The sequence below is a fragment of the Schistocerca serialis genome, chromosome 5 (assembly GCF_023864345.2).
Source record: "Schistocerca serialis cubense isolate TAMUIC-IGC-003099 chromosome 5, iqSchSeri2.2, whole genome shotgun sequence".
NCBI lineage: Eukaryota > Metazoa > Arthropoda > Insecta > Orthoptera > Acrididae > Schistocerca > Schistocerca serialis.
The window spans coordinates 318,688,657-318,716,472 of NC_064642.1; the positions used below are offsets into that span (position 1 = coordinate 318,688,657).

Genomic DNA, 27,816 nt, shown 5'->3' on the forward strand with positions numbered 1-27,816 from the left:
CAGTTTTTCAGCTTTTTTTTGGAACAGTTGATGATGTCCATTCTGGGGTGCATCAATTATCTCGACAACTTCGTGATGGGTGCATCTACTGACAAACACTTACACAGCTTACGCTCATTGTTCATGGTCTTACATATTGTTGGGTTGAAGTCCCACTTATTTCAGCCATTGATTGTCCGTTTGGAGTTTGAGATTTCCGGAATAGTAAAAAGCCTTTGTGTCATCATATTGCAGGTCATAGCTCTGCCTTGCCTACAAATGTCAATGAACTTCTAAGTGGTTTTAGGGGAAATTGCCTACCACCATAAATTAAATTGGCCCTTCCTCTCCATGAAATATTCCAGAAGGATATCTGCTTTCAGTGGACACATGGCTGCAAGCATGCATTCACACTTTTTAAACCTAAATAACATTGTACTCCTTGTTTGACTACCTTCCATCCTGGCTACCGCCTGGTCTTGTGTACAGAAGCCTTCCAGTGTAGCCTTGGAACCATTTTTGCACATTGCTGTGAGGATGGTTCCAAACATTCAATAGCTTAACTCAGCACTACTTTCAAGTTGAGAAGGGAGTGCTTGCTATCATCTGTGGCCTAAGTGTTGGGCTATGTTTCTCTCTTGCTACAACTGTGAAATACATTTTCAGCTTACCACACAGTATGCCAATTCCAATGCACTGTCCTGACTTCCGATGAGGATTGAGCCTACTTTTGAATGGAATGAGCTCCTTTCTTTTCCACTTAGATGTTGAGGCACAACTTACACGGTTTCGTATTGCGGGCTCCCAGATTGCAGCTATTATTGCTGCCAATGCAGTTTTGAGCTGGCTTGTCCACTTTGGACAGGCCCCTGGGCAGGATGTCTTATCCTTTACATATCTGTTTTGCTCTCTGTCACCAGCTTTCAGTGTTTGACGTTGTTGTTCTCTTAGCTACAGATGGGCTGTTGCTCAGCATTGTGATCATAGCCTCTGGCAATAAGTACGCCAGAGACATTGGGAGGTCTCATGTACCAAATCATTAGCCTGTCAGCAAGTGTTTTACCCCAACACTGATGTACACATTTTACATTGTCGTGGCTTGCTCTTACTGGCTTGCTCTCAGTGTGCTACACAACAAGTGGTGCCATGGGCATTGATCTCTCCATGGCCCACACCACAGCATCTGTGGGAATTTGCCCATGTTGCTTTTTCGGGATCCTTCCTCAGTTCTTACTGATTGTTGGTTATTGATAACTTCTCTAACTTTGCAAAAATTGTTGGCTGTCATTTGATATCAGCCATGGCTACGATTCAGGCCATTTCCAAGATTTTTTCTACCGAAGGGTTGCTGTATACAATTGTAATGGGTAAAGGTGTCTCAGATCTTCAGTGATTTCTGTGCCATCAAGACATTCACCTACAGGTTTACACCAGCCGGGGCCCAGCAGAGATGCTCAGTGGTCACCCATCCCACACCGTCCTCCTCCTGCTCATGCCGTTTCACCAAAGTCTGTCGACATGGCCCTTGTCACAGTTCACTTGTCAGCACTTCCACATCCAACTGGGCCAATGCCATGTCCCTGTATGCCTGAGCAAGCAGTGCCTTTGCTGTAAATGCAGTACTGCTATGTTGAGGTTCCAGACATCGAGAAGCTTCCTGTGCCATCACTCATCCTATCTTCTGGTACTTTGTGGGTTAGGTGTGTGGGGGGTGGGGGCTCTGCTGTGTTTGCCCATGGCTGTCCACCACTTTTGCTCATGCTCACCAGTTCCAGTGCAGAATCTCCTTCTGCCTCTGCAGATGCCATGGATGTGTGATGGTCATCCCAATGCCTGCATCAGAGGAGCACCTTTCCTCAAGCATATTTGGATATGTGCTGTGGACGTGGGCACTGGCGTCCTAAATTGAACACTTCACTATCTGCATCTATGCAGACTGGCAGTCAGAGGCCACCTATGACTTGTGCAAACGACATAGCACCCACTGTACCATGTACCGGAGCTATTGCCTATATAAGAACAGCACAGTAGCTGCTTGTCCTCAGATGTGTTCTGCTGCTTGTATTGTACTTACGCTCATGTGTAACTTTAATGTGGATTAATAAACTCACCTTTGGTGGCCACACTGTTACTTGTGTCTTACATTATGAAACAAAGGAATAACTAGTGTATTTAAATGCAGTAGTACATTTACATCCACATCTACATCTGCATGATTACTCTGCAATTCCCACTTAAGTGCCTGGCAGAGAGTTCATCGAACCATTTTCACACTACTTCTCTACCATTCCAAAGCAACACCTAAATCTTTCCGTTCGAGCTCTGATTTCTCTTATTTTATTATGATGATCATTTCTCCCTCCATAGGTGGGTATCAACAAAATATCGGGCAGGTAGGTTAGAAAATTTAAAAAGGGAAATGGATAGGTTGAAGTTAGATATAGTGGGAATTAGTGAAGTTCGGTGGCAGGAGGAACAAGACTTCTGGTCAGGTGACTACAGGGTTATAAACACAAAATCAAATAGGGGTAATGCAGGAGTAGGTTTAATAATGAATAGGAAAATAGGAATGCGGGTAAGCTACTACAAACAGCATAGTGAACGCATTATTGTGGCCAAGATAGATACGAAGCCCACACCTACTACAGTAGTACAAGTTTATATGCCAACTAGCTCTGCAGATGACGAAGAAATTGAAGAAATGTATGATGAAATAAAAGAAATTATTCAGATTGTGAAGGGAGACGAAAATTTAATAGTCATGGGTGACTGGAATTCGAGTGTAGGAAAAGGGAGAGAAGGAAACATAGTAGGTGAATATGGATTGGGGGACAGAAATGAAAGAGGAAGCCGCCTGGTAGAATTTTGCACAGAGCACAACATAATCATAGCTAACACTTGGTTTAAGAATCATGAAAGAAGGTTGTATACATGGAAGAACCCTGGAGATACTAAAAGGTATCAGATAGATTATATAATGGTAAGACAGAGATTTAGGAACCAGGTTTTAAATTGTAAGACATTTCCAGGGGCAGATGTGGACTCTGACCACAATCTATTGGTTATGACCTGTAGATTAAAACTGAAGAAACTGCAAAAAGGTGGGAATTTAAGGAGATGGGACCTGGATAAACTAAAAGAACCAGAGGTTGTACAGAGATTCAGGGAGAGCATAAGGGAGCAATTGACAGGAATGGGGGAAATAAATACAGTAGAAGAAGAATGGGTAGCTTTGAGGGATGAAGTAGTGAAGGCAGCAGAGGATCAAGTAGGTAAAAAGACGAGGGCTAGTAGAAATCCTTGGGTAACAGAAGAAATATTGAATTTAATTGATGAAAGGAGAAAATATAAAAATGCAGTAAGTGAAACAGGCAAAAAGGAATACAAACGTCTCAAAAATGAGATCGACAGGAAGTGCAAAATGGCTAAGCAGGGATGGCTAGAGGACAAATGTAAGGATGTAGAGGCCTATCTCACTGGGGGTAAGATAGATACCGCCTACAGGAAAATTAAAGAGACCTTTGGAGATAAGAGAACCACTTGTATGAATATCAAGAGCTCAGATGGAAACCCAGTTCTAAGCAAAGAAGGGAAAGCAGAAAGGTGGAAGGAGTATATAGAGGGTCTATACAAGGGCGATGTACTTCAGGACAATATTATGGAAATGGAAGAGGATGTAGATGAAGATGAAATGGGAGATAAGATACTGCGTGAAGAGTTTGACAGAGCACTGAAAGACCTGAGTCGAAACAAGGCCCCCGGAGTAGACAATATTCCATTGGAACTACTGACGGCCTTGGGAGAGCCAGTCCTGACAAAACTCTACCATCTGGTGAGCAAGATGTATGAAACAGGCGAAATACCCTCAGACTTCAAGAAGAATATAATAATTCCAATCCCAAAGAAAGCAGGTGTTGACAGATGTGAAAATTATCGAACTATCAGCTTAATAAGTCACAGCTGCAAAATACTAACACGAATTCTTTACAGACGAATGGAAAAACTAGTAGAAGCCAACCTCGGGGAAGATCAGTTTGGATTCCGTAGAAACACTGGAACACGTGAGGCAATACTGACCTTACGACTTATCTTAGAAGAAAGATTAAGGAAAGGCAAACCTACGTTTCTAGCATTTGTAGACTTAGAGAAAGCTTTTGACAATGTTGACTGGAATACTCTCTTTCAAATTCTAAAGGTGGCAGGGATAAAATACAGGGAGCGAAAGGCTATTTACAATTTGTACAGAAACCAGATGGCAGTTATAAGAGTCGAGGGACATGAAAGGGAAGCAGTGGTTGGGAAGGGAGTAAGACAGGGTTGTAGCCTCTCCCCGATGTTGTTCAATCTGTATATTGAGCAAGCAGTAAAGGAAACAAAAGAAAAATTCGGAGTAGGTATTAAAATTCATGGAGAAGAAATAAAAACTTTGAGGTTCGCCGATGACATTGTAATTCTGTCAGAGACAGCAAAGGACTTGGAAGAGCAGTTGAATGGAATGGACAGTGTCTTGAAAGGAGGATATAAGATGAACATCAACAAAAGAAAAACAAGGATAATGGAATGTAGTCTAATTAAGTTGGGTGATGCTGAGGGAATTAGATTAGGAAATGAGGCACTTAAAGTAGTAAAGGAGTTTTGCTATTTGGGGAGCAAAATAACTGATGATGGTCGAAGTAGAGAGGATATAAAATGTAGGCTGGCAATGGCAAGGAAAGCGTTTCTGAAGAAGAGAAATTTGTTAACATCCAGTATTGATTTAAGTGTCAGGAAGTCATTTGTGAAAGTATTTGTATGGAGTGTAGCCATGTATGGAAGTGAAACATGGACGATAAATAGTTTGGACAAGAGGAGAATAGAAGCTTTCGAAATGTGGTGCTACAGAAGAATGCTGAAGATTAGATGGGTAGATCACATAACTAATGAGGAAGTATTGAATAGGATTGGGGAGAAGAGAAGTTTGTGGCACAACTTGACCAGAAGAAGGGATCGGTTGGTAGGACATGTTCTGAGGCATCAAGGGCTCACCAATTTAGTATTGGAGGGCAGCGTGGAGGGTAAAAATCGTAGAGGGAGACCAAGAGATGAATACACTAAGCAGATTCAGAAGGATGTAGGTTGCAGTAGGTACTGGGAGATGAAAAAGCTTGCACAGGATAGAGTAGCATGGAGAGCTGCATCAAACCAGTCTCAGGACTGAAGACCACAACAACAACAACAACAACAACAATTTACACATTCAGAAGAGAAAGTTGGTGATTGAAATTTCGTAAATAGATCTCTCCACAAAAGAAACCTAAATACATAGATAAATGGCATTTGCCTTGAAATCGTGTAATACAAGTTTATAACACTCCATTGTTTGATTGCATCGGCAACAGCTGGTGGAAATGTTAGAGATCACCTTAGTAGCAGTAGTAGTAGTAGTAGTAGTAGTTTATTCATCCATAGGCATTGTACATTGCAATGGGTTTCATCAGAAAATACATAAAATAAAAACAACAACAATAATAACAATAATACAGAGGTGCACAGTACCCTACACAATATCACATACAAAATTGCACAAACAACTTTGATTAATTATATAACTGTATGAAAAAGATGGACTACATAGTTCTAACTCTTCTGTTCAAAATGGCTAGCACTTCATAAAAAATGATATTGACATATAGTATATGAATATAATTATTTGCCACAAGGTTATTGCAGGTGGTTTTTTGCACTATAATTGCAGCTGGTCATTAAGAAATTGAATACTGCTTGCTTAAATGAAGACAATTTTTTATTTCTTTTGTATATACTGGAAGTCTGTTGTTCAGTGTTGAATGTTTGTGTGTTTCTGTGCTGAAGCCCTGTTTACTATTTTTATATGAATGTCATTGCACATTATTGTATTCTAACAATGAAAATCTGAATAAGCTTTGAAATTGTCAGTGTACCTTTTTATATTCATTACACTTTTTTGTACATAGAAGCATGGTAAGGGTAGAATATTTAGATGTTGAAATAACTGCTTTGAGGGTGTTAGCCTTCAATTTTGGTAATTATTCCAACAGCTCATTTTGTACAGTGAACGTGGTTTTCAGGTTTATCTTTTTATGACCCTAGAAGGTGAGCCCATAGATAATAGCAGAATGGGGTAAACAAAATAGAATGTTCTTCTACATTCTCTTCTACACACACTAATTACATGCCATGCAAAGTAATCAGATTGTTTGTGAGATACAGGTTGTGAGATTTCCAGTCTAAGTTTTCTTATGTATCCACAGCTAAAACTATTGTGAGAGCTACCCTCACAGTTTCTTTATTTTGTATTCTGAGGTCTAGGTCATGATATAACTGATTTCCTGCAATGAATACAATTAATTTTTGAATCATTTAATGTTAACATGTTCATTTGAAACCAGTTTTGTAAATATTCCAGAACCCTGGTAGCAGTATCTGATTTATATCAGTTAGAACAACATTTTTGTCATCAGCAAATGGGGTTATGTGAGTACCATTGATTGGAATCTTGATATCGTTAACATAAATAAGAAATAAGAGAGGTACTAGAACACTGCCATGATGTACTCCAAATGGTACAGTCTGAATATCAGATCTGTAAACAACACTTTGTTCCTTAATGTATTTCAGCTACCAGTCTCCTATTATGGGATATGACAAATCATTGTTTTGCCACTCCTTGTTCACTGATATTTTTCTATCAAGATATCATGTTGGACAGTAATGAATGCCATCGATAAGACCGAGTTCGTTTCTCTTGTATTGTTCTTTCTCTCAAGTCCCAATACAATAGCTGATTGTGAAAACTATGTTGATTTAAAGACAAGAATTTTTCAAGGTAATTTGTAATTCTGTGTTTCTTGATTGTCTCTATTACTGCTGAAAATACAGATAACAAAGCTTATGTTTCCATCTTCATATGTAATGCCCTTTTTATACAGTGGTTTTATTTTTGACATTTTCAGTCTTTGCAGAAATAGTCCTGATAATTATGTATTTATAATATGTATTCTGACATGCCAGTAGCACATTTAATTACAACTGCTCCAGGTATCTCGCCAATTCGGGAAGACATTTTATTCTTCATTATTTTTTATTACTTTAAGAACTTCTGATTTATTTGTGGGACAAAGCTCTACTGAATTAACTCTTTGTTCCTTTGGAACTGGTGTTGTGTTACTTGTACAGTAGTTTTTACTCATGTTGACTGGAGTAGTTATGAAGTACTCATTTAAGTAATTTGCTAGAGTAAGGTTTATCATCTCTTCAAAATAATGTCATCTTGATTTCTGACATCTTTGTTTGTTTCTTTTTTTACTGCTTTCCAAATTGCTTTTGATTTGTTTCCTGTCCCCATAATTACTTTGTAATTGTGGATTGTATTAGCATTTTTATCGCTTCCCTGTAAATTTTCTTGTATGTCTGAACGTAGCCTGAGAAGTGTTAATCTTTGTTGTCTTTTTGGAGTGGATTGAGGTGTTTCAGAGTTTGAGAATATACTTTGATAGTTTCTGACAGTAGCGGATCAAATTGGATGTAAAGAGTCAATGGATGAAGCCATGAACCTTCTACAAAAAGCAGTGCAGAGAAAAATTAGCCTGATGTATGTACCCTACATCACAGCAAATGAGATTGAGAAGGCGATATGCCAAATGAAAAACAAAAATTCCACTGGTGTGGACAATATATTTATCAAAGTACAGAAACATTGCCACAAATATATTCTTAAAGTTCTGTGTCACATATTTAATGAATCTCTAAATCAAGGTACTGTCCCTAATAGACTAAAATTTGCTGTTGTTAAACCACTCTTCAAAAAGGGTGATAAAGCAGATGTTTCTGGATTCCAAAAGGGTGTTTCAACCGAACAAGCCATTTTCTCATTTGTCAACCAACTCCTTGAATCAATAAACAAGAAAATGTCACCATTTGGAATCTTTTGTGATCTGTCAAAAGCATTTGACTGTGTAGATCACAAGATTATCCTAAGAAAGGCTGAGCATTATGGCTTAAAAGATAAAGTAGGGAAGTGGCTTGAGTCGTATCTAGATGACAGAAATCAGAAGGTAGTATTAAACAATTGTGCAAAGGTGCCTGCCAGCTCTGATTGGGGTGCATTAAAATGTGGAGTGCTGCAGGGCTCGGTGCTTGGTCTCTTACTTTTCTTAATCTTTGTAAATGACCTCCCATGGTGTGTGACCCAAGAAGCCCACTTCACCCTATTTGCAGATGACACAACCATTATGATTGACAAGGTACCCAACTGCAGTCTAGAGCATACTGCGACCACTATATTCCAAGAAGTTCTAGATTGGTTCACTGCAAATGGTCTGTCCCTCAATGTTAATAAGACTCATTTCATTCAGTTTCAAACAGTAAACAAAAAAATTGGAAATTGTTGAAATAAAATATGGAGACAAAGAAATAGTGAAAGTTTTATCTTACAAATTTCTGGGTTTACATATTGATAACAAACTAAATTGGTCTGTCCACATCACTGACTGATGTAAAAGACTGAATTCAGCAGCATTTGTCATTCGCTCAATTGCATCCGTTTGTGACATGGAAACAATCAAAACTGCATATGTTGGTTATTTCCATTCACTTATGACGTATGGCATCATATTCTGGGGAAATCAACCACAAGCAAATAAAGTCTTAGTTGCACAGAAGAGAGTTATCAGGATTATGAGTAGAGTGCATCCTAGATCTTCTTGCAGAAATTTATTCAAAGAGCTGGGGATCCTCACCATGCCTTGTCAATACATCTTGTCACTAATGTGCTTCGTGAACAAAAATTATGCAATTTACAAAATGAATAGTGCATACCATGACCACAATACAACAAGGAAACATGATTTTCACAAAGATTTAAAAAAAATCTCAGCATGGTACAGAAAGGAGTTCATTATTCAAGTTTAAAGAGTGCAATAAGCTTGCAGTCATTGGGGATCTTACTAAATTCAAAACAGAGCTAAAACTTTATTTTTTGGATAATTCTATTCTTTACAGGAATTCTTTGATAATGTGTAATACTTCTTGAATTTGTGTTTAATTTCATGCATTTATAATAGAACTCATTATGTAGATTAGCATATCACATGTTGGCAGAATATTTTTTAGATGAATTACTTTAAATTTGTTTATGTAATCATGTATGTCATTACTGCACTATTATTTATGCAATCATCTATGTCATTACTGTACTATTATCTGTGTTGTTATCTGAATTCTTATGTATATAATTATTTGACATGTGGATGTCCATTTTCTTGTATCTGCTTATATATGTTAAATTGGTTGCCTCATGATCATTTACATGTGGGTATTACCATAATAACCTGACATGTTCTACATCCTAGGGATACATTCGCACCAAGGATCCATGGAACTCGAAAATAAATAAATAAATAAAAGTAGCTGATATCCATTGACTGTTGTTCCATAACATGGTGATTTTTGTGAGTGTTTTTGGAAAAGACATTTAAACAGGGACATGAAATTTCAGAAAATGCATTTAATAATTCATCAGTTGTTGATTTTGCAAATCATTTTCTCAGGCTGCTTTTGCTAATGCTAATAAAAATACTGTAGACTTGCCTTTTATGTTCCCACTTACGATTTACTGTCTTGGGTATAGAAGAATTTACATATGCTACTAGTGTGTTGTGATCCGGAAGACATAAATTTATATTTAGAGTCTTGGGGACACCTGTTTTGATATTTGTGAATATATTATCGAATAGGGAAGATTATAACTGTGTTATTCTAGTGATGTCATTTAAAGAGTGGTTTCATATGAAATTTGCTGAGGGTACAAAGCTGTCGTTTTTCTTCACAGTGATATTTCCTGATGTTTTGTCCTTCCAAATGTACAGTGACACAGAAACTTTTCATGCTAGATATAGTTGCTCTTTGGTTTATGTTTCTGTTAGCTATTCCATGCTTTACATGCATGTTTGTACAACTGTAAGCTGTTATCAAGTATATACGGGAATATATATTTTGTTTTCTTCATTACCCACAAGGTTATTTTAAAATCCCAAATAAGAATAATTTCACTTCATTATTATAAAAAATGTAATGCTGCCTCCATTTTTAAAAATATATTTTTATCATCCAGTGGTGATCTATATGTTGGCATGATAATTAGTTTCTTACTCTTCTACTCAGGTTTTGTCTCTAAGGGACATGATTTGATATGTTTCAGTACTTATATGGTCTCTTGTTTTTACATTAAACTGTAATATTCTTGTGTATTGCATACTCCATCATTAAAAAACATTTTGGTAATAATGAGCTGCTAATTTAAATTTGCTCATATCCATAAGACTTCATTCATTAAACTTGCACCAGTGTTCAGATAAACAAATAAAAGAAACATCAGCAAAGTTCTTTAAAGCTACTTGTAAATCTAACACTTTGTTATTGAGGCACTATATATTCTGACGCGTTATCCTGAATGTTTTGAAGTATTTTTACTTTTGTCATTACCTGGTAATGTGCTACTTTTCTCTGATAGTTGTGACTATTTGTGTGACAGTTGAAAGGAAACTATAGCATAGTTTTCTTCATCAGTTAAGTAATTTTGGAAGACCAAATTCTATATTTTACCTTCTTTGTGACATACTCTGTTGTGTTGGCTGTGCATTCACTGAGTGATTGTATAGAGTACTTTCTTTTTTTGAACCATTCACTGAATTCACTTAAGACCCAAATTTTTTTGGATTTTTCATCAGATCAGAGGGCAAAATTATACTTTCAAATTCATTATGCCATTCTCTCATCATTTTCATTATGCTCATTTTGACTTTTTTCAGCTTTTGTTTATCAATGAAGTTTTGGGTTCATTTAAGATCTCTGCCTTAGTAGATACTTTCTAACAGGCCTATTGAACCACAGTAGGCCTTTGCCGTTCCTCACCTGGCATTGCACGCACCACGCATATTGTAAAACACTCTTTGATTTAATCCATTTCTATTCAACATTTTCAGCTGTAAAGACAAATGCCTGGTTAAAAAACAAAATACAACCATGTTCAGTTCCATATTACTGCATTATGTTATTTTGTAGTACAAGCTTGGAAAGTGATCACAATGCAAAAAAATGCTTTCATGGCAGCTGTAACAGCTAGCTGGTATATTATTATGTGATAACCAGAAAAAGAGACGAAAAGCCTTTCTGAGATATTTAAGTACTGTAAGACTATAGAGCAAAAATTTTTAAAAGGGCACAGTGTGCTGATTAGTGGAATATTAGTATCTGTTCTGGAGTTTTAGAAGAAAAAGAATATTCAACTTCTGTTAGCACAAATGTGCCATGAGGCAAATGTGTCTTCTGTACTGTTTCTTGTAGAAATAAAATATCAGCTTATGTGTACTTCAATAGCATTTGCTACATGTTGCTGGGTTTCAGGGACAGATAAAACAAATTGTAAACAGCTTGAAGATATAAATGGCAACTTGCAAATGTTCGGACATAGTTGCAAAATTTAATTTTTCTGGCATCAGTTTCTGAATCAAAATAGCCCGTGGTTTTTGTAGGTGATGTAGGTTCACACATTACCTGCTATATGATTACTGGAAAAGTGGCAGTCATCCTCGCCTGTACCAAAGTGTACCCCCTTCGTGCCATGTACGTAGCAGAGGATAATACGCACATCAAAAAAAGTTTTGCATCACCTCGGTCCTGAGAGTTCTGGAACCTGCACAGAAAATTGGAATATAGGTCAACATAAACATCATTTCTGCCCTTTTTATTGCTCATTACAACCACACATTGCATGTTGTACCACCATACAGCAAGACCTTCAAGGTGGTGGTCCAAATCGCTGTACACACTGATACCTCTAATATCCAGTAGCACGTCCTCTTGCATTGACGCATGCCTGTATTCGTTGTGGCATACTATCCACAAGTTCATCAAGGCCCTGTTTGTCCAGATTGTCCCACTCCTCACCAGCGATTCGGCGTAGATCCTTCAGAGTGGTTGGTGGGTTACGTCGTCCATAAACAACCCTTTGAAATCTATCCCAGGCATGTTCGATAGGGTTCATGTCTGGAGAATATGCTTGCCACTCTAGTTGAGAAATGTCATTATCCTGAAGGAAGTCATTCACAAGATGTGCACGATGGGGGTGCAAATTGTCGTCCATGAAGACGAATGCCTCGCCAATATGCTACTGATATGGTTACACTATTGGTCGGAGGATGGCATCTACATACCATACAGCCATTATGGTGCCTTCCATGACCACCAGCAGGGTACGTCGGCCCCAAATAATGCCACCTCAAAACATCGGGGAACCTCCACCTTGCTGCACTTGCTGGACAGTGTGTCTAAGGCGTTCAGCCTGGCCAGGTTGCCTCCAAACATGTATCCGACGATTTTCTGGTTGAAAGCATATGCGACACTCATCGGTGAAGAGAATGTAATGCCACTCCTGCGTGGTCCATTTGGCATGTTGTTGGGCCCATCTGTACTGTGCTGCATGATGTCATGGTTGCAAAGATGGACTTCGCTATGAATGTCGGGAGTAAAGTTGCGCATGATGCAGCCTACTGTGCACAGTTTGAGTCGTAACACGACTTCCTGTGGCTGCACAAAAAGCATTATTCAACATGGTGGGGTTGCTGTCAGGGTTCCTCTGAGCCATAATCCATAGGTAGCAGTCATCCACTGCAATAGTAGCCCTTGGGCAGTCTGGGCAAGGCATGTCATCGACAGCTCCTGTCTCTCTGTAAATCTCATGCATGTCCAAACAACATCGCTTTGGTTCACTCCGAGACATCTGGACACTTCCATTGTTGAGAGCCCTTCCTGGCACAAAGAAACAATGTGGACACAATTGAACTATGGTATTGACCATCTAGGCATGGTTGAACTACAGAAAACACGAGCCATGTACCTCCTCCTTGGTGGAATGACTGGAATTGATCAGCTGTCGGACCCCCTCGATCTAATAGGTGCTGCTCAAGCATGGTTGTTTACATCTTTGGGTGGGTTTAGTGACATCTCTGAACAGTCAAACTTTTTTTTGATGTGTGTATAAAATAGATTACACTGATGACAACTTGCAACACAAGCTCAATGTAGTCATTGTTAACAGATCTGTCACCACCCAAGGAACACATCTACTTATTTATTTAGATATTTTTTGCATGGAGTCATTAACAGATGGCTTTCACAAATGCCAAATACATTTACAGCATAGTATTTCAGGTAGTAATTAAACACAATCAATAATACTTGTCAAAATGAATTACAATTTTTATGTAAATTAATACAACAGATATCCTTAATTTACCACATACTGTAACTCTATATTTTATAAAATTGTCTTGTTAATTTACAAAACCAAACATTTGAAACATCTTATGCACAGCTTGCATATGTATTATTTTACAGTACATCAGTGGGCTCTTAATCTTTACTGCTTTAAAACTCACAAAGTGAACACAGATGCCTTTCAATTACGAATATATTAACTTCTGATTGTAATTTTTTTATTACAGTTTTTCAGTGACTCTGGAAGCTTATTAGCCCATTAATGTATGGACTCCAGTCCGTCATTTTTAATGTAGTTCTTAGTCTGAAGTAATTATCTTTGAACCTGGTGCTGTGGTCATGAATATCACTACATTTAGTTACCTCAGTTTTCTGGGAGATAAAACAAGTGATTAATTTATAGAGCTACAAGGAATACATGGTGAACTACTTGTGTTGTGTGAAAATCTTGCAGCAAGAATCTTTATAGCCCAGTCAATGTATAAACCTCAACTGTCTTTTTTGAAGTAGCAGTAAGGTGTCTGTCTGCAGCATAACCCCATATTTCTATGCAGTATCTAAGTAAGGGGATAGATTGTCCCATAATATACAGTTTCCAGCGTGTGGGTGGGCACTGTTTTGACACCTGCCTAAAAAGATACAAACCATTGTTGACCTTCTTGCATACAGCATTAACATGGTTAATCCACTGAAGATTTGAGTCCAAATGGACACCTAAGAATTTGCAGCTGTTTGCTTCCTCTGCCATTATCCCACATGCCTCATTTACGTATGAGTGGTGTGAACTGCCAGTTGTTGCTAATATTACATCTGGGATTTACTTACATTGACCTTTTGCATGGAAATATACTCTAAGACAAAAATAAAAGAAAAAGAATAAATTAAAATAAACCACACACCATGAAGGAGTTATGCAAATTGGTCACAAGTTTATGTTTGTACAGGTATCAATGGAAAATGCAAAATTGTAAACTGATGGATGAATGTGTGATGCTGCAGAGCAATTTCACCTCACAGGCATAAAGTCTTTGTGAATTTCATTCCATGTACTCAGTTGGACAGTAAGTATGCTTCGCAGACAGGCATATCAACAATATATGCAGGTATCAGCATTTGACAGTGTACCTGTACTTGGGCTCAAAGAAGCTGGTTGGAGTAATCAGTGAATTGCTCGATATTTGAATAGGGACCACTATCTGATGATGATGCCAGGAATGGATGAACCATGGTTGAACACAGTGTCAAGAAAGAAGCGATCGACATAGAGAGATGACCGAGCAATTGTCAGAAGAGCACTCAGAGCTCTGGATTCATCACTGTCATCAATCTGATATTCAACTGGAGCTTAAGTAACCACAAGGACCATTAATAGTTGGCTAACAGAAAGGGGGCTGAGCTCATGGTGCATCTTGTGCTGACTACTGTTGACCTCTGCACACCAACAAGCCCATTTGGAGTCGTGTTGGGTTCATTCAGCATGGAATCTCATTGACTGGAGTAGAATTGTCCTCAGCGGTGAGTCCAACTTTGAACTCAGCCCTGGTGACCAGTGAAGACGTGTCTGGAGACAATCCAGACAGCAGTGGAGTATCAATCTGACTGTCAACTGCCATACAGCACAACAACTAGGATGACAGTCTGGGTGCATTTCTTTTGATACCAAGACCCTTTTGGTTGCCATATTCATGCACACTTAAAGCACAGCGGTACATCAACAACATTCTATGACCTGTTTTATTGCCCTTCATGGCAAGACATCCTGGGCTTATGTTTAAACAACATAATGCCCTCCCACATATGCCTGCCTTCATGCTTACCAAACACTACCTTGGCCAGTGGGGTCATCAGATTTCTTCCCAGTTGTGAATGTTTGGAACATTATGGGCAGGGCCCTCTAACCAGCTCGGGATTTTGATGATCTAATGCACTGATTGGACAGATTTTGGCATGATAAGTCCCAGGAGGACATTGAATACCTTTGTCAATCAATGCAAAGCTGAATAACTGCATGCATCAGGGCCAGAGGTGGACCAATGTGTTATTTACTTGCTCAGTTTGCGAATCTCTTTCTTCTGAATAAATCATACAATTTTTGTGAAATTGTAATTATTTTGTTATCTGTACATGATACGACCGTGCTTCTTCTTCTTCTTATTTTTATGTTCTTAGTTCAGATAGCTCATTATTTCCTGAAAATTCAAGTTACAATGTGCGAGTTAAAGGGTGTACAGATATATGTTAGAAATAGGAAAGGTCCACAAATTGAGGCATGAGGAACTCTTGCGTCACTGTTTCATTTGTCAATTTGAAAGGTAAAACCTTATCATAAATTTGATATATAAGTTTGGCACAATGTTTTTGATTCATCAGGTATGTGTCTAGATGTTTCATTGATGCATTTTTCTAAGCCAGAGGCTTTATTAAGGTATAGAAACATTCTGGCTGTGTGCTTTACTGTACACATATAATAGTGGTGGCCATGCTTTGGTTTTTCCTAAATCTAAGCTGTGATTCAGTAAGCACTTGAGAGAAAGGCTGAGAGTTGTTATAGGACAACTGTTTCAAATATTTTAACAAATAGAGCTGCCTTATTTGAGGATGTTCACATTGAAACTGGGATCAGTGACCATGGGGCAGCTGTAGCAACAATGAATACCAAAGTACAGAGAACAGCAAAAACAAATAGAAGGATTTATATGTTCATCAAACTAGATAAGGAGGTAGTAATGTTGCTTCTCAATAAGGAACCTGAAATGTTAAGCTCAGGAGAGGAGCATATAGAAGAACTGTAACTCAGGTTTAGATGAATGGTTGAGCAAGTACTTGATACATATGTTCTGAGCAGAACAGTTCATGATGTGAGGGACTGTCCATGGTATAAAGTCACTGTAAATAAACAGAGACTACTGCTTGTTAATAGGTATAAAAATGAATAGGGCTGTAAATAGTGGGATGCTGAATGAAATGTGTTTGACATTTGATAGAACAGTGCATGAAACCTTCCATGACTATCATGGGGAAATATTATCAAAGGATCCTTCACCAAAACCAAATAAATTCTGGTCATATGTAAAGGCTGTTAGTGATACCAAAATGTCCAGACATTCAGAGATGGGACAGGAACTGAAATTGAGGGTAGCAGAGGAAAAGCAGAAACTTTGTTTTCGTATGTTCCTTTACAAATGAAAATCCAGTGGTATAGTCCCAATTTAATTCTTGCATCGCTGTAAAGATGGCGATATAGATATTAGCATCACTGGTGTTAGCAGCCACATCCATCTACATGAGGGATAGCAGAAGTGAACCAAAAACTGCTGACTAGTATCCTTGACATCCAGTTCTTGCAGAATCTTGGAACATATTCTGAGCTCGAACATAATGAAGTATGAGGGCTATCTAGAAAGTAAGAGACATTCTGAAATAAAAAATTAACAATATGGAAACCAAAATTTTATTATACACATTTAAAGATACACTCTTAAGCTATTCTTCTACGTAATCACCATTCAGACCGAGACACTTATTATAATGTGGCACAAGTTTTTCAGTACTGTCTCTGTACAAATCTGTCACATGTAATTGCAAACACTGGTTTATACTGGTGTTCAGTTCACGTCAGTACCAGAGTGATGTGTAGTGAACCATGTCTTCATTGTTGGGAAGAGATGCTTGTTGCAAAAGTTTTTATTATTTTTCTTTACACACCACAAAGGTCACAATAAATTTCAACTGTTTTGCAGTTTTTTGCTGACAAAAACCTACTCACAGAATGCACCTCACATGTGACAGGATTTTCAATTGCAGCTCTCATTTTAACACATCACAGAAAGGAAAGTGGCAGAGACACAAAACACATGCTACCAGCGCTGGATGCATACTTAGTGTAGGAATGTTGTGATACCAAGATGTCAGTTTAGCTGTGCCCATTGCCTTGATGGGCCAAAACATCTTTTACTTTCTGGATTGCCCATGTATCTCAAATAGAATGGTTGGCACCAACCAGCAGAGATCTCACAAGCACCAATCACGTGAAACCCAATTTCTGCTTTTCTCACATGACATCCTAAGAACCATGGATTAAGATAGTGAAGTGAATATATTTCTTGATTTCCAAAAAGCTTTCGACTCAGAATCACATGCTTATCATAAAAAGCATTATTGTATGGGGTATCAACTGAAATTTGTTACTGGATTGAGGATTTATTCATATGGAGTGGAAGCATGTTATATTGGATGGAGAAGCATCCACACATGTAGAAGTAGGTTCAGGGGTGCTCCCAGGAAAGTGTATTGAGAACCTTGCTGTTTGTTTGATTAAATAGGCTCAATTATAGGTAAAGCAGGTACAGGTTTTGGTTTATTAGTAGAATTCTAGAGAAGTGAAATTGATCTACAAAGGAGGTAGCTTGTGGTGCCTGTACAAAATACAACTAACAGGGAATACTCAATCTAAATAGAGAAGGGCAGGATGAATGATCACAGGTTTGTCTGACCCATGAGAGAGTGTCACAGAGATACTGAAGAAACTTAACTGGAAGACACCTGTAGATGTAAAAACTGCAAGAAATGAATGCTTCAACATAAATGCAGGTGTTAACCAATACTGCAGGTTGCACTGTTGTGTTTCACCACAGATGGCACCTGTGCAATGCCCTTAATAAGTTGAAAGTGTCAGGCACAGTCAGAACAGTGTTCTGTGTAGTTGAGAGTGCGTTATATTGGAGCCAAGTGAGTTTGAATGTGGGCAAATTGTTGGTGAGGCATTGTATTGAAGATTGATACCGCGTAAAGGAAAGCAGAAAACATCATCTACTAAGTCATAATGCGGACAAAAGTGTGTTTTGAGTGATTGTGATGGGCGGTCATTGAAGAGGATTGTGACAAAAAATAAGAGGATGCCAGCTGCAAAAGTCACTGCAGAACTGCATGTCACACCCACAAACCCTGTCAGTACAAAAAAACATGAATGTAGCTCCATAAGCAGGGAATTTCAGAGCTAGCTGGAATTCCAAAACCGCTCATTGGTTATGCAAATGCTGGCAACAGGAAAATATTGTGCTGGAGCCATAAAGCCTGGATTGTGGAGGAATGGAGGAAATTCATTTGGTTAAATGTGTCTTGTTTTACTACATTTCCAATGTCTGGCTGAGTTTACATCCTAAGAGTGAACTATGGACAGTGTTCAGTGATGATTTTGGCAGCCACATCAAGGTATTCCTTGGGCTCATGGTTGCTGTGCAAGGTCACTTTATTGCCAAGGATTATGTGACCAGTTTGGCTGATCAAGGTCATCTCGTGATACAGTCTTTGTTCTCCAATGGTGAAGCTGTATTCCAAGATGGCAGGGCCCCTGCTCACATAGCTTGCACCGCCCAGCACTGGCTTTGTGAAAGAAGGGTATGTGATCGCTCTCCACCTCAATCATCATTACCAGAACTTTCCATTATTTTGCAGGAAGAATGGTATAAAATTCATTTGAAAACCATACAGGACATGTATTTATCCATTTTGAGATGACTGGAAGCTGTTTTGAATGCCAACAGCTTTCCTACACCATATTAGACATGGTAACATGTTATGTTTTTGGTGTTTACATATTTTTATCCATCAGTGTATGTGGATCTCGTTTTTGATTTTCTCCTTCACTTGATACACCAGAATGAATTTTCATATTGCACTTTTTAGGTGTCTACTGAAATATGTGAAAGAAAATTCAAGATAGATTGGAAATGTATCAGTGATTTTGCTGTAACTTGATCACAATAAGAACAACAAATGGATAAAAAAGAACCTAAACACATATTTTCTTTTGAAGAACTGTTGAAAAAGGTGTTTGCATGATATATGTGCTATTCTGAAACAGTTATCCTATTAAACTGTTACATTATTGCAGGTACCCAAATCAAAGATTTTTCAGACATGGAGAATCAGCAGTTGGCCTTATGGTCATTTTTCATCTGTTCTAATTGAAATAGAACAACTTTTGCATGACATCTGCACCATTCTGAAACAGTTATCCTATTAAACTCTTATATTATTGCAGGTACCCAACTCAAAGATTTATCAGACATGGAGAATCAGCAATTGGCCTGATGGTCATTTCTCAACTGTTCTAATTGAAATAGAACAACTTTTGGATGGCATAGAAGTAAAACTGACTCAAGAAAGTATTCCTGAAAGGTAAGCAGTGGCCTCTACATCACACTCCTGGTTTTCATATTGCTGAAGTGAAGTGTAGTTTATTGACAAAATTCTATAAGCCAGATTTGTATTCCTTTGTGAATTTTATAAAACAGTCACAATTATGATGATATCAAAGTAGTTTTACTGTGAAGAGAATGTTAATAATGTTAAACATTCTTAAAAAGATTAATGTGGAGTGCTAAAGTCCCAAGGACATAAACAAAGGCACCACTTCTTACAAAGTTAATCCACTATGCAGCCTGAAAACGGCCCTTTGTTCTCATATACATAAAATATGTACTAATTTGCAAGTCTCTCAGCTCTGTCATTACTTTTAAGATATTATTTGTATAATGTCAGTTGCTGCAAGTGGAAGATGTGTTTTGTTAGCACTCCACAGTCCTCACAATTTTGACTGTGGAAAACTGAATCTCTGGTGTTCATCTGTGGCCTGTTAGTGTAGAAGTTATCACAGAATAAGCTAAGTAAAAAGTCCATGCATTTTGCGCATTTCTTTTTTTACATATGTAAGCCAGCTTGCACAGTTTCCTTCATGTGAGACTGCTTTTCCACATAGCGTCCAGTTCAAAGTTCTTGATTATAATATTTTGTTGTTTGTGTCACTATTGTGTTATTTTTCATTGATTGTGTCAAAAATTGTGTGTATTTTGATTGAATCCTGTTGTATATTTTTGAAAATTTGCAAGTACGTTGCAAATTCACACTACGTCATTAGTTGTGAATTTAATTTGTGCCTCTAACAATAGCTGCACAAATATAAAGTCAGATCTTAATAATATTTCAGGGTTGTGCAATGGAAAGTTGCTTTAAAAGTTCAGAAATGTAAAATTATGCGCTACACAAAATGAAGAAAAAAGCACTATACAATCAATGTCAATGTGTCACCCCAAGTGAAAGGTGTTCTTTTTTGGTGATCCACAATTATTGTGATTTTGACTGTGATAAACTGAAGTTGTGATGTTCATCTTTGGCATACAAATAAAACAATTTGTAGGGATATGACATGGACCAATCACACAAGCTCGCTCTTACACATGCAGCAGGTGGCAGACTTCGGCTCATTGGTAGAATACTAAGAAAATGCAGTCAGTCTACAAAGGCATAGTGTGTGTTATTTTCCTGTCATTCATCAGCATGACCGGCTGGGATTGTTAAAGCTTCATCCTTCATTGCTGGTGGCACCATCGGCTTTATGAGGATGAGCCTTTGTCTGTCCCAGCCAATCATGCTGATGAAATGTCAGAAAAATTATTAAACAACTGTCAGATAAAGATCGTGAGACAAAAGCCAACAGGCAATAAATTCATCAAAATGGCACAAAACCCTCAACAGTTTAGCTTACAAAGGAGGCTGGTTACAAAACACTCTTGCAGACCATCCTAGAATATTGCTAAAGTGTCTAAGAGCCATAACAGATTAGACTAACATGGGACATTGAATATTTACGAAGATGGGCAGCACAAATGGTCACAGGCTTGTTCAGCTCATGGGAGAACATCATGGAGATGGTGATAAAACTGTTCTGACAAATGCTTAGAAGATACAAGCAAACTCTCCTGTCAAAGTCTGTTTACAAATTTTCTTTAATCAGCTTTAGCTGATGAATCTAGGAATGTAACACTTCATGTATTGGTCCTTTAGGGATCACACATACAAGATTAGAATAATTACAGTGCACACACAGACATTTAAGCAAGAATTCTTGCAGGGGTGCAAGTGGGTCACAGATTCCTAATTTCATATATTTTTCAATCATTCACTATGCAGTGAAGACAGGTGCCTTTTTTGTGGAAGAGAGGTGTAGGCAGTTGTATTAGTCACCACTGTGACACTTTGATGTACCTGATGTTTTGTAGCTCCTGTTCCACCCATATGAGGCACTGCATTGAATGGTAAATTGTTCCTTTACTCCATGATCTATGTGTGGTTGATGAGTCAGACATAGTATGATTACTTCAGTGTAAGCACATGCCATCCAGTACTTGTTATTGGATAAAACTACAAATTGATGAAGGAAGGAAGATTAGAGTTTAATGTCCCATTGACAGTGTGGTTATTATAAATGTACAATTTCATGCATGAAAATTTCCATTATGTTGGCATTTTGGCATTATTTGTAGACATGTTAATTAAGTACTTTTTGTTAACAAAGATAAAAATATTGTAAGCTCCCGTTAGTGGTCAAAAACAGACCATGTAACACCTTGGTAAATGTAAAAAGTATTGGCCGCATCGTAAGATGTTATTGAAAGAGATGATTTGAATAATAGTTATGATAATAACAATAATAGTGTTGCACAAACTTAACAAGCACATATTTAGAAGATTGTCTGTGCAGGTACATTTTAAATATTAAAGCATAAAATGTTAATTTGAATGTATAATTCTAAACTGCTGAAAACAAGTTTTGCATCACCTTCAGAACTTCTGTAGTTTGTATTTTTTGGATCAGATACCTCTTCTTCAGAACCATTTCGACAACAGTAAATTTCTATGTATGGCGATATGTGTATTGAAGAGAAAAGTGAGACCGCATTCCCAGTGCAGTTCAGTTGACCACACTGTGTCTCGAGTTGTGAATGGACCAATGCAGCATTTGTTCACTCTAATGCCCATTAACATGTCTCAAAGGATCATTTTAAGATTAGACCATGTGCACATTGTTACTTGAAAGATTGTCACCAAGGTAAGTTTCCTACAAATTTGCATACACAGGAGTAACATCAAAAAAATTGAACATGCAGCTAGTGTTATGTCATACAAAATGTTGGAGATGTAGCTTGTAATTGTTGCCTCTGTCTACAACATAGGACTCATAGGTACAGCTAGGAGAATGCAACAGAACTGCACGGTGCCTTTTTGGAAACAATTCATAGTGCTATGTTGATCCAGAGGGCACACAGCTGTCTCCTCATAACTTTTGTCTCTAGGCATCCATTACAAACAACAGTATAAATTGGAGCAAGTTTGAGTACCATTGTCCCAACGTGTTGTGGAGAGATTACCAAGAATGATCCAAGTAAATAGTGATTGTTTACTGGATACTGTGCAATATTCCAGGCTGATTTGCTTCCACGGTGTTAAATATATGTTTGTGGCACATAGTAGTGATTGACATGTGGTGTATACTGCTTTCAGCTGTAAACTCTGTCAAATGATGACACTGTGTTGAAACTAGTAGCAGCAGAATAAAGTATAAAAGATATCTTTCATACATTTTGAAGCTGTGGAGCACAGTTGAAAGAAAGTTTAATAGATCTTAATTTCAAAAAAAGACTGTTTATTTTGGTTATTGTTCTGTTTTCATTTCACAGTGAAGTTATTTTTTGACAATATTATGAACAGATTACCACTCACCATAAAATGGAGATGTTGACAGGCACAACACAATGAACGCTAAATAAGAAAGCTTTTGGCCCAAAGGCCTTTTTCTGAATTAGACAACACACACACATTCATGTAAACACATCTTATACACATATGACTCCTGTCTCTGGCTGCTGAGGCCAGACTCTGGCCAGTTTGGCCTCAGCAGTGTAAAATGTTTGTGAGTTGCATTTGCATAAATGTGTGTCTGTATGTTGTCTAGTTCAGAAAAGGCCTTTTATCCGAGAGCTTACCTGTTAAAGAGATCTTTTTGTTGTGTCTGGCTGAATCTCAACATCTCCACAATATGGTGAGTAGCAATTATCCATTTCATAATACTGGCATTATTCCATCCTAGATTTTACATTATTTGAAGTTATTTTTTGCTTCTGTATAGCCTACACTTTATTTCTCTGCTTTCCTTCAATCAAAATCCTCACAGACATGCAGGAGGTACAAAATATTCGTGAAGAGTTTATTGACAATTGATTTGATAAAAGTTATAGAAAAATTTTGATTGAAAAAAATACTATTTCGTTATTTTTATTGCCACAAGTTTGGCACAAATTTTTGTCAAATTATCCATAGTCCCCTTTCACTTTTACTTCTAACTGTTTCGTAATGAAGCAGCTGATGTGGGTGCTCTTAATACATGCAGGTGGTAGCCCTCAATATTTATTGTATTGTGAAATATACCATAGATCCTTATATGTTAATTATTAAATTGTGGCATTAACTAAGTAACATATAGCTTCATATTTTTTAGTCACTTGGATACTATGAAGGACAACTGGAATCGCTACTACTGGGATGCTATGAGAGGAACTTTTGGGTTTGGTGCATTCCTTGCATGAATATGGTGAATTATGGTAAACAACTGTGGTGAAGAAATGCTATCTTACAATACTGTGACCATATTTGACACTTGCGATTATTAATACAATTTTACTCTACTGTGATTTTGTATGTAACTGTGATACACTATTCTTTTGTCATTTTAGCTTATGAGTAAGGTTAAGTATTATTGCATTTCCTATTAATTGGTCTTTTATCGTAACTTAATTTTGATAAACAGTATAACAGTGTAGAAAAGACTATTTATTATTTGCAATAAAGGTGTTAATTAAAACATTCATCGTGCCTGTATCATATGTCAGATATATTGTATGATAGCGTGACAAAACCAGTACTGTGAAGCTGTTTAATTTGAAATTGACTTTCTCAATTTATGTATGTGGTGCATGAATTACATCTTTCAGAATTCTTACTGTCCATGTTAGAACAGAAAGTGAAGCATTGCAGGCATCTCTCTTTCTATCTCCTTCTGTCTTATCCTCAATTCCCATCCTTCCCTCCATCTTTCTCTCCCACCAACTGTAATAAAACGGACATTTCATTGGGATAAAAGAGAAAAAAACTGGCATAAAAGAGAAAAAACTGGCAGTGAGGCAGTATGGAACTCATGAGAAAATTTTTACAGCAAATAAAATGGAAATTCCTACTGGCTACAAGTAGTCAAACTAGACAAAAATGATGTCTTTCAGTTATTAATAGGGTATTTGACTCATAATTATTTTCAGCATACCAGAAACTATTTCTGTAAGAGCATCAACCTCTGTTTGTGAGATCATATCTTGTGATAAAATTAAGTAAGTCAATTAAAAAAGCTGCCATTTGTGAAGGGTGTAAATGTGACAATCTTTACATAAATAATTCTAATGCAGGCAAATGGAAGAAGCGATAAATGAAAGTAAGCTGATAGCTCTATTAGAAGTATGAGAGGAATTATGTGGAACAAAGAATTTCTCCAGAAATGTAAGAAGTGAGTTACCAAGCACATTATGTAGCAACACCGTTGTGCAATGCAGAAGCCTTGGACATGAATAAAAGGGGAATAAAGCAAGGTGAGAGTAAGTGAAATGAGGTGCTTGAGAAGTCAAATTGGTGCAACAAAAATGAAAATGATGGGAAATTAAAGCGTTAGGTACCTGAGTAACCCCTGCAACATAAGACTGGTGTGGGTATGTGAATAGAATGGCTGAGAAGAGAATGCCAAGGTAGACGCATGGAATGAAGACTGTCTTGTATTTAGAAAATGCAGTGCCTGAAGGGCAGAGAACAGAAGCCAGAACAAATAAGGTTATTACAGAGTACAAGAAAATACTGCCAGCAGGGTGCAGTTGGGCATGTCAGGATGTTGACATGGAGTTCACATGATCTTATGTGAAGAAGATGCAAGGCGTGGCAAGACATTAGCAGTGGCCATATATGGTCACATTTGAGGCCTTGCAGGATAGTGGCTGAAAATGTCAACATGGAATGGGAAGTGGGGCCTGTCACACAGTGTAAGGATGGAGGTGGCAGTGCCCGACAGAGTTCAGTTCAGAAAGTTGGTCCAAGAGGGGCCTCCATACAGGTCAGGCATGGGGCCTGGACTTGTAGTAGTGTATGCTGTGGCCCAGCTTGCACTCATACTTAACCACATACCTCCAGTGGAACTTGATATGTCAAAATAGAGTAATTTCATTGAGACATTCATTTGCTTTCTGCTCAGTTGAGCATTAAAGATTGCTATTGTTCAAATCTTGCCTTTTATTCACATATTCCTAGACAGAGCTCCATAATTCTTTCAAAACGTTGTTAGCCATCTTCACGTTAGCTACCTAAACGGACTTTCCTTAGTCTCTTACGTCATTAAGCATCTTAATAACTTACTGTACATGACAAGACAAAGAGCATGTTCAAGAACACCTGCTAGAACGTGGAAGACAGCGTTCGGAAGAATGAGAAGGCTGGGTCAGAGCAGTCAGAGTGTTATATCTCGTCTTACACACACTTCGGATCTTAGTTGGTTGACAGGAGCATGGAGCACAATGCATTGTTAACATAAGTATAGAAAATTATCTTTTATTCTGAGTACTGATAACATCAAGAAAAGAATGAATAATTATCTTTCTGGTAGCACTTGAGCGTACAAGTTCGTTGTTAATACAAATACATAATTTATGAATTATCCAGTCGGGCTTCAAACTGTGAAAGATAATTACAAAGTCCATAAGCCCTGGTCAACAAGTACAGGAGAACTCTGAATATCAAGTACAAGAACAAGTCACAAGTGAGCATGAAAGAAACCATTTTCATAGTTCAAATACATCCACTGCTGAATGTTGGAGTGAGGGATCCCTCGCAAATTATTGGCAGTGGCGTAACACCAGTGAAGCAGCAACCCTTGGCTGCCACAGCGTTTGTGAGAAGTACAGTGGTGATTAGCACAACACATACTTCAAACCCCACTCCCCTCCCCAAATTTGCAGGTCTGATGGCAACGAGGATGATGGGGGAGGGGGGGATAGAGGTAATGATGGGATTTTGAGGCAGCATATACTACTGCTGGGGCTTCCTTCTACACCTGACTATAATTAACCCACCCACTGTTCAATGTTTTGGAAGCAAATGCAATGGGATGTTCTGTTTTGCCAATTTTGTGGGATAAACTGCCTCAATCTCATGTGACGAAGTATCTACTGCAATTACAGCTGGTTTAAGTGCATCAAGTGCATAAGGTAAGATTGACAAAGCAATGCTTTCTTTCAGTCTTTGAAAGGCTTTGCATGTTTCTTTATCCAGTGAAATAGAACACTTTTTTGACTTGGGTGGTGCAGAGATGTAGCAATTTGTGCTGCATTAGGAATAAACTTTATGTAATAAGTAAATTTTCCAATAACAGCTTACAGTTCACATACATTCTTAGGAAATGACAATTCATGAAGTGTTTGTAAATGTTTAGTTGAAGGATGAGTGCCATTGACATTGATGATAGGCCACCTCAGTTAAAACTTGGAAAAGATAGTCCAAATTTTGAAGGTGTTGTTCCAGTGTCTGTCCATTGATAATAATGTCATCAAGATAATCAAAATAAGAAGGCACCTTGGACATCACTCATATGAGTAACCATCTAAACAATGCTGGTGTGGAAGCACTTCCAAACAGCAGGTGTTGATATTGAAAAAGCTGACATGAGTATTCACAACAAAAATTTCCTTTGTTTCCTCATCCAGTTGTAATTGAAGATAGGCCTTCATGCATGAAACAGAGAGGGACTTTCTTGTAATTGAAGGCCTTTGTGCATGAAACAGAGAGAGACTTTCTTGTCCTTTGCAGGCAGACCGGCTTCATCTGTCGTGTGTGGTGACAAGAAGCAATCCTTCCGAACATGGGTGACTGGGTGACATAGAATTTCACACATGACTTTGCTTTGCATGCAGCTGTAGCAGATGAACTAGCATTGTGCTGGTGCAGCAAATGCTGTTTGTGTTTACTGCCATGAGTGTGCTGTGCTGAATATCAAGGGATAGGGCTGGGGTGTGAGCTGTTTGTCTGAAATGAAGTGACAACTGGAAAACTGAAATCCCACTCTAAGTCTTGTACCTCTATTGCACTAAGCCTGGGTTGCGATGCCCCAAAATTTCAGTCCCCAATCGCTGATCTGAAAGGTTATGAATAATAGTGTCAGGAAGCATTTTGCCCTAGAAGCGCCACAGACACAGTTGAATTTAGTTCCTAGTCATGCCCTGTAATTCTGCTGTCCATTCTTTATAAGCACAATCACTACAACTTTCTGTGTGAAAAAAAAATTTATATTGCGCAATAGCAACATGTATTTGACTTTTGAAAAATTCATCTAGCTTTGCTATAATGATCTCATAGAGCTGGGTTTGGGGCTCACCAAGGAGAAACAATTTCACTAGTAACCATGAAGTGAACACTTGTACACATGAAAAGAAAAATGCATGATGTGATTCACCTTTTATTTTATATGCATGTGCATTGAAGTGTTGATATAGCTGTGTTACATATTTCTTTCAAGTCTCACGTTGCTCGTCGAACTGTCGGAAGGGTGTAGACAGCAGCTGAACTTCTACAGTTGTTGTTTCTTTTACCTTTTACTGTTGGGCTGTTTGAGCTGCCACAAGA

At 37.9% G+C, this 27,816-nt stretch overlaps 1 protein-coding gene across 1 annotated transcript in view; it reads left to right on the plus strand.

The window, feature by feature from the left end:
• LOC126481118 (activator of 90 kDa heat shock protein ATPase homolog 1-like) overlaps nucleotides 1–23,921 on the plus strand; it is a 98,724-nt gene extending 74,803 nt beyond the window's left edge. The window contains exons 9-10 of the mRNA XM_050104652.1: nucleotides 19,316–19,452; nucleotides 23,609–23,921. Coding sequence (XP_049960609.1) covers nucleotides 19,316–19,452; nucleotides 23,609–23,696 — 225 coding nt within the window. The 3' untranslated portion in view covers nucleotides 23,697–23,921. The remainder of the gene's footprint in view (nucleotides 1–19,315; nucleotides 19,453–23,608) is intronic.
• The last annotated feature ends 3,895 nt before the right edge of the window (nucleotides 23,922–27,816 follow it).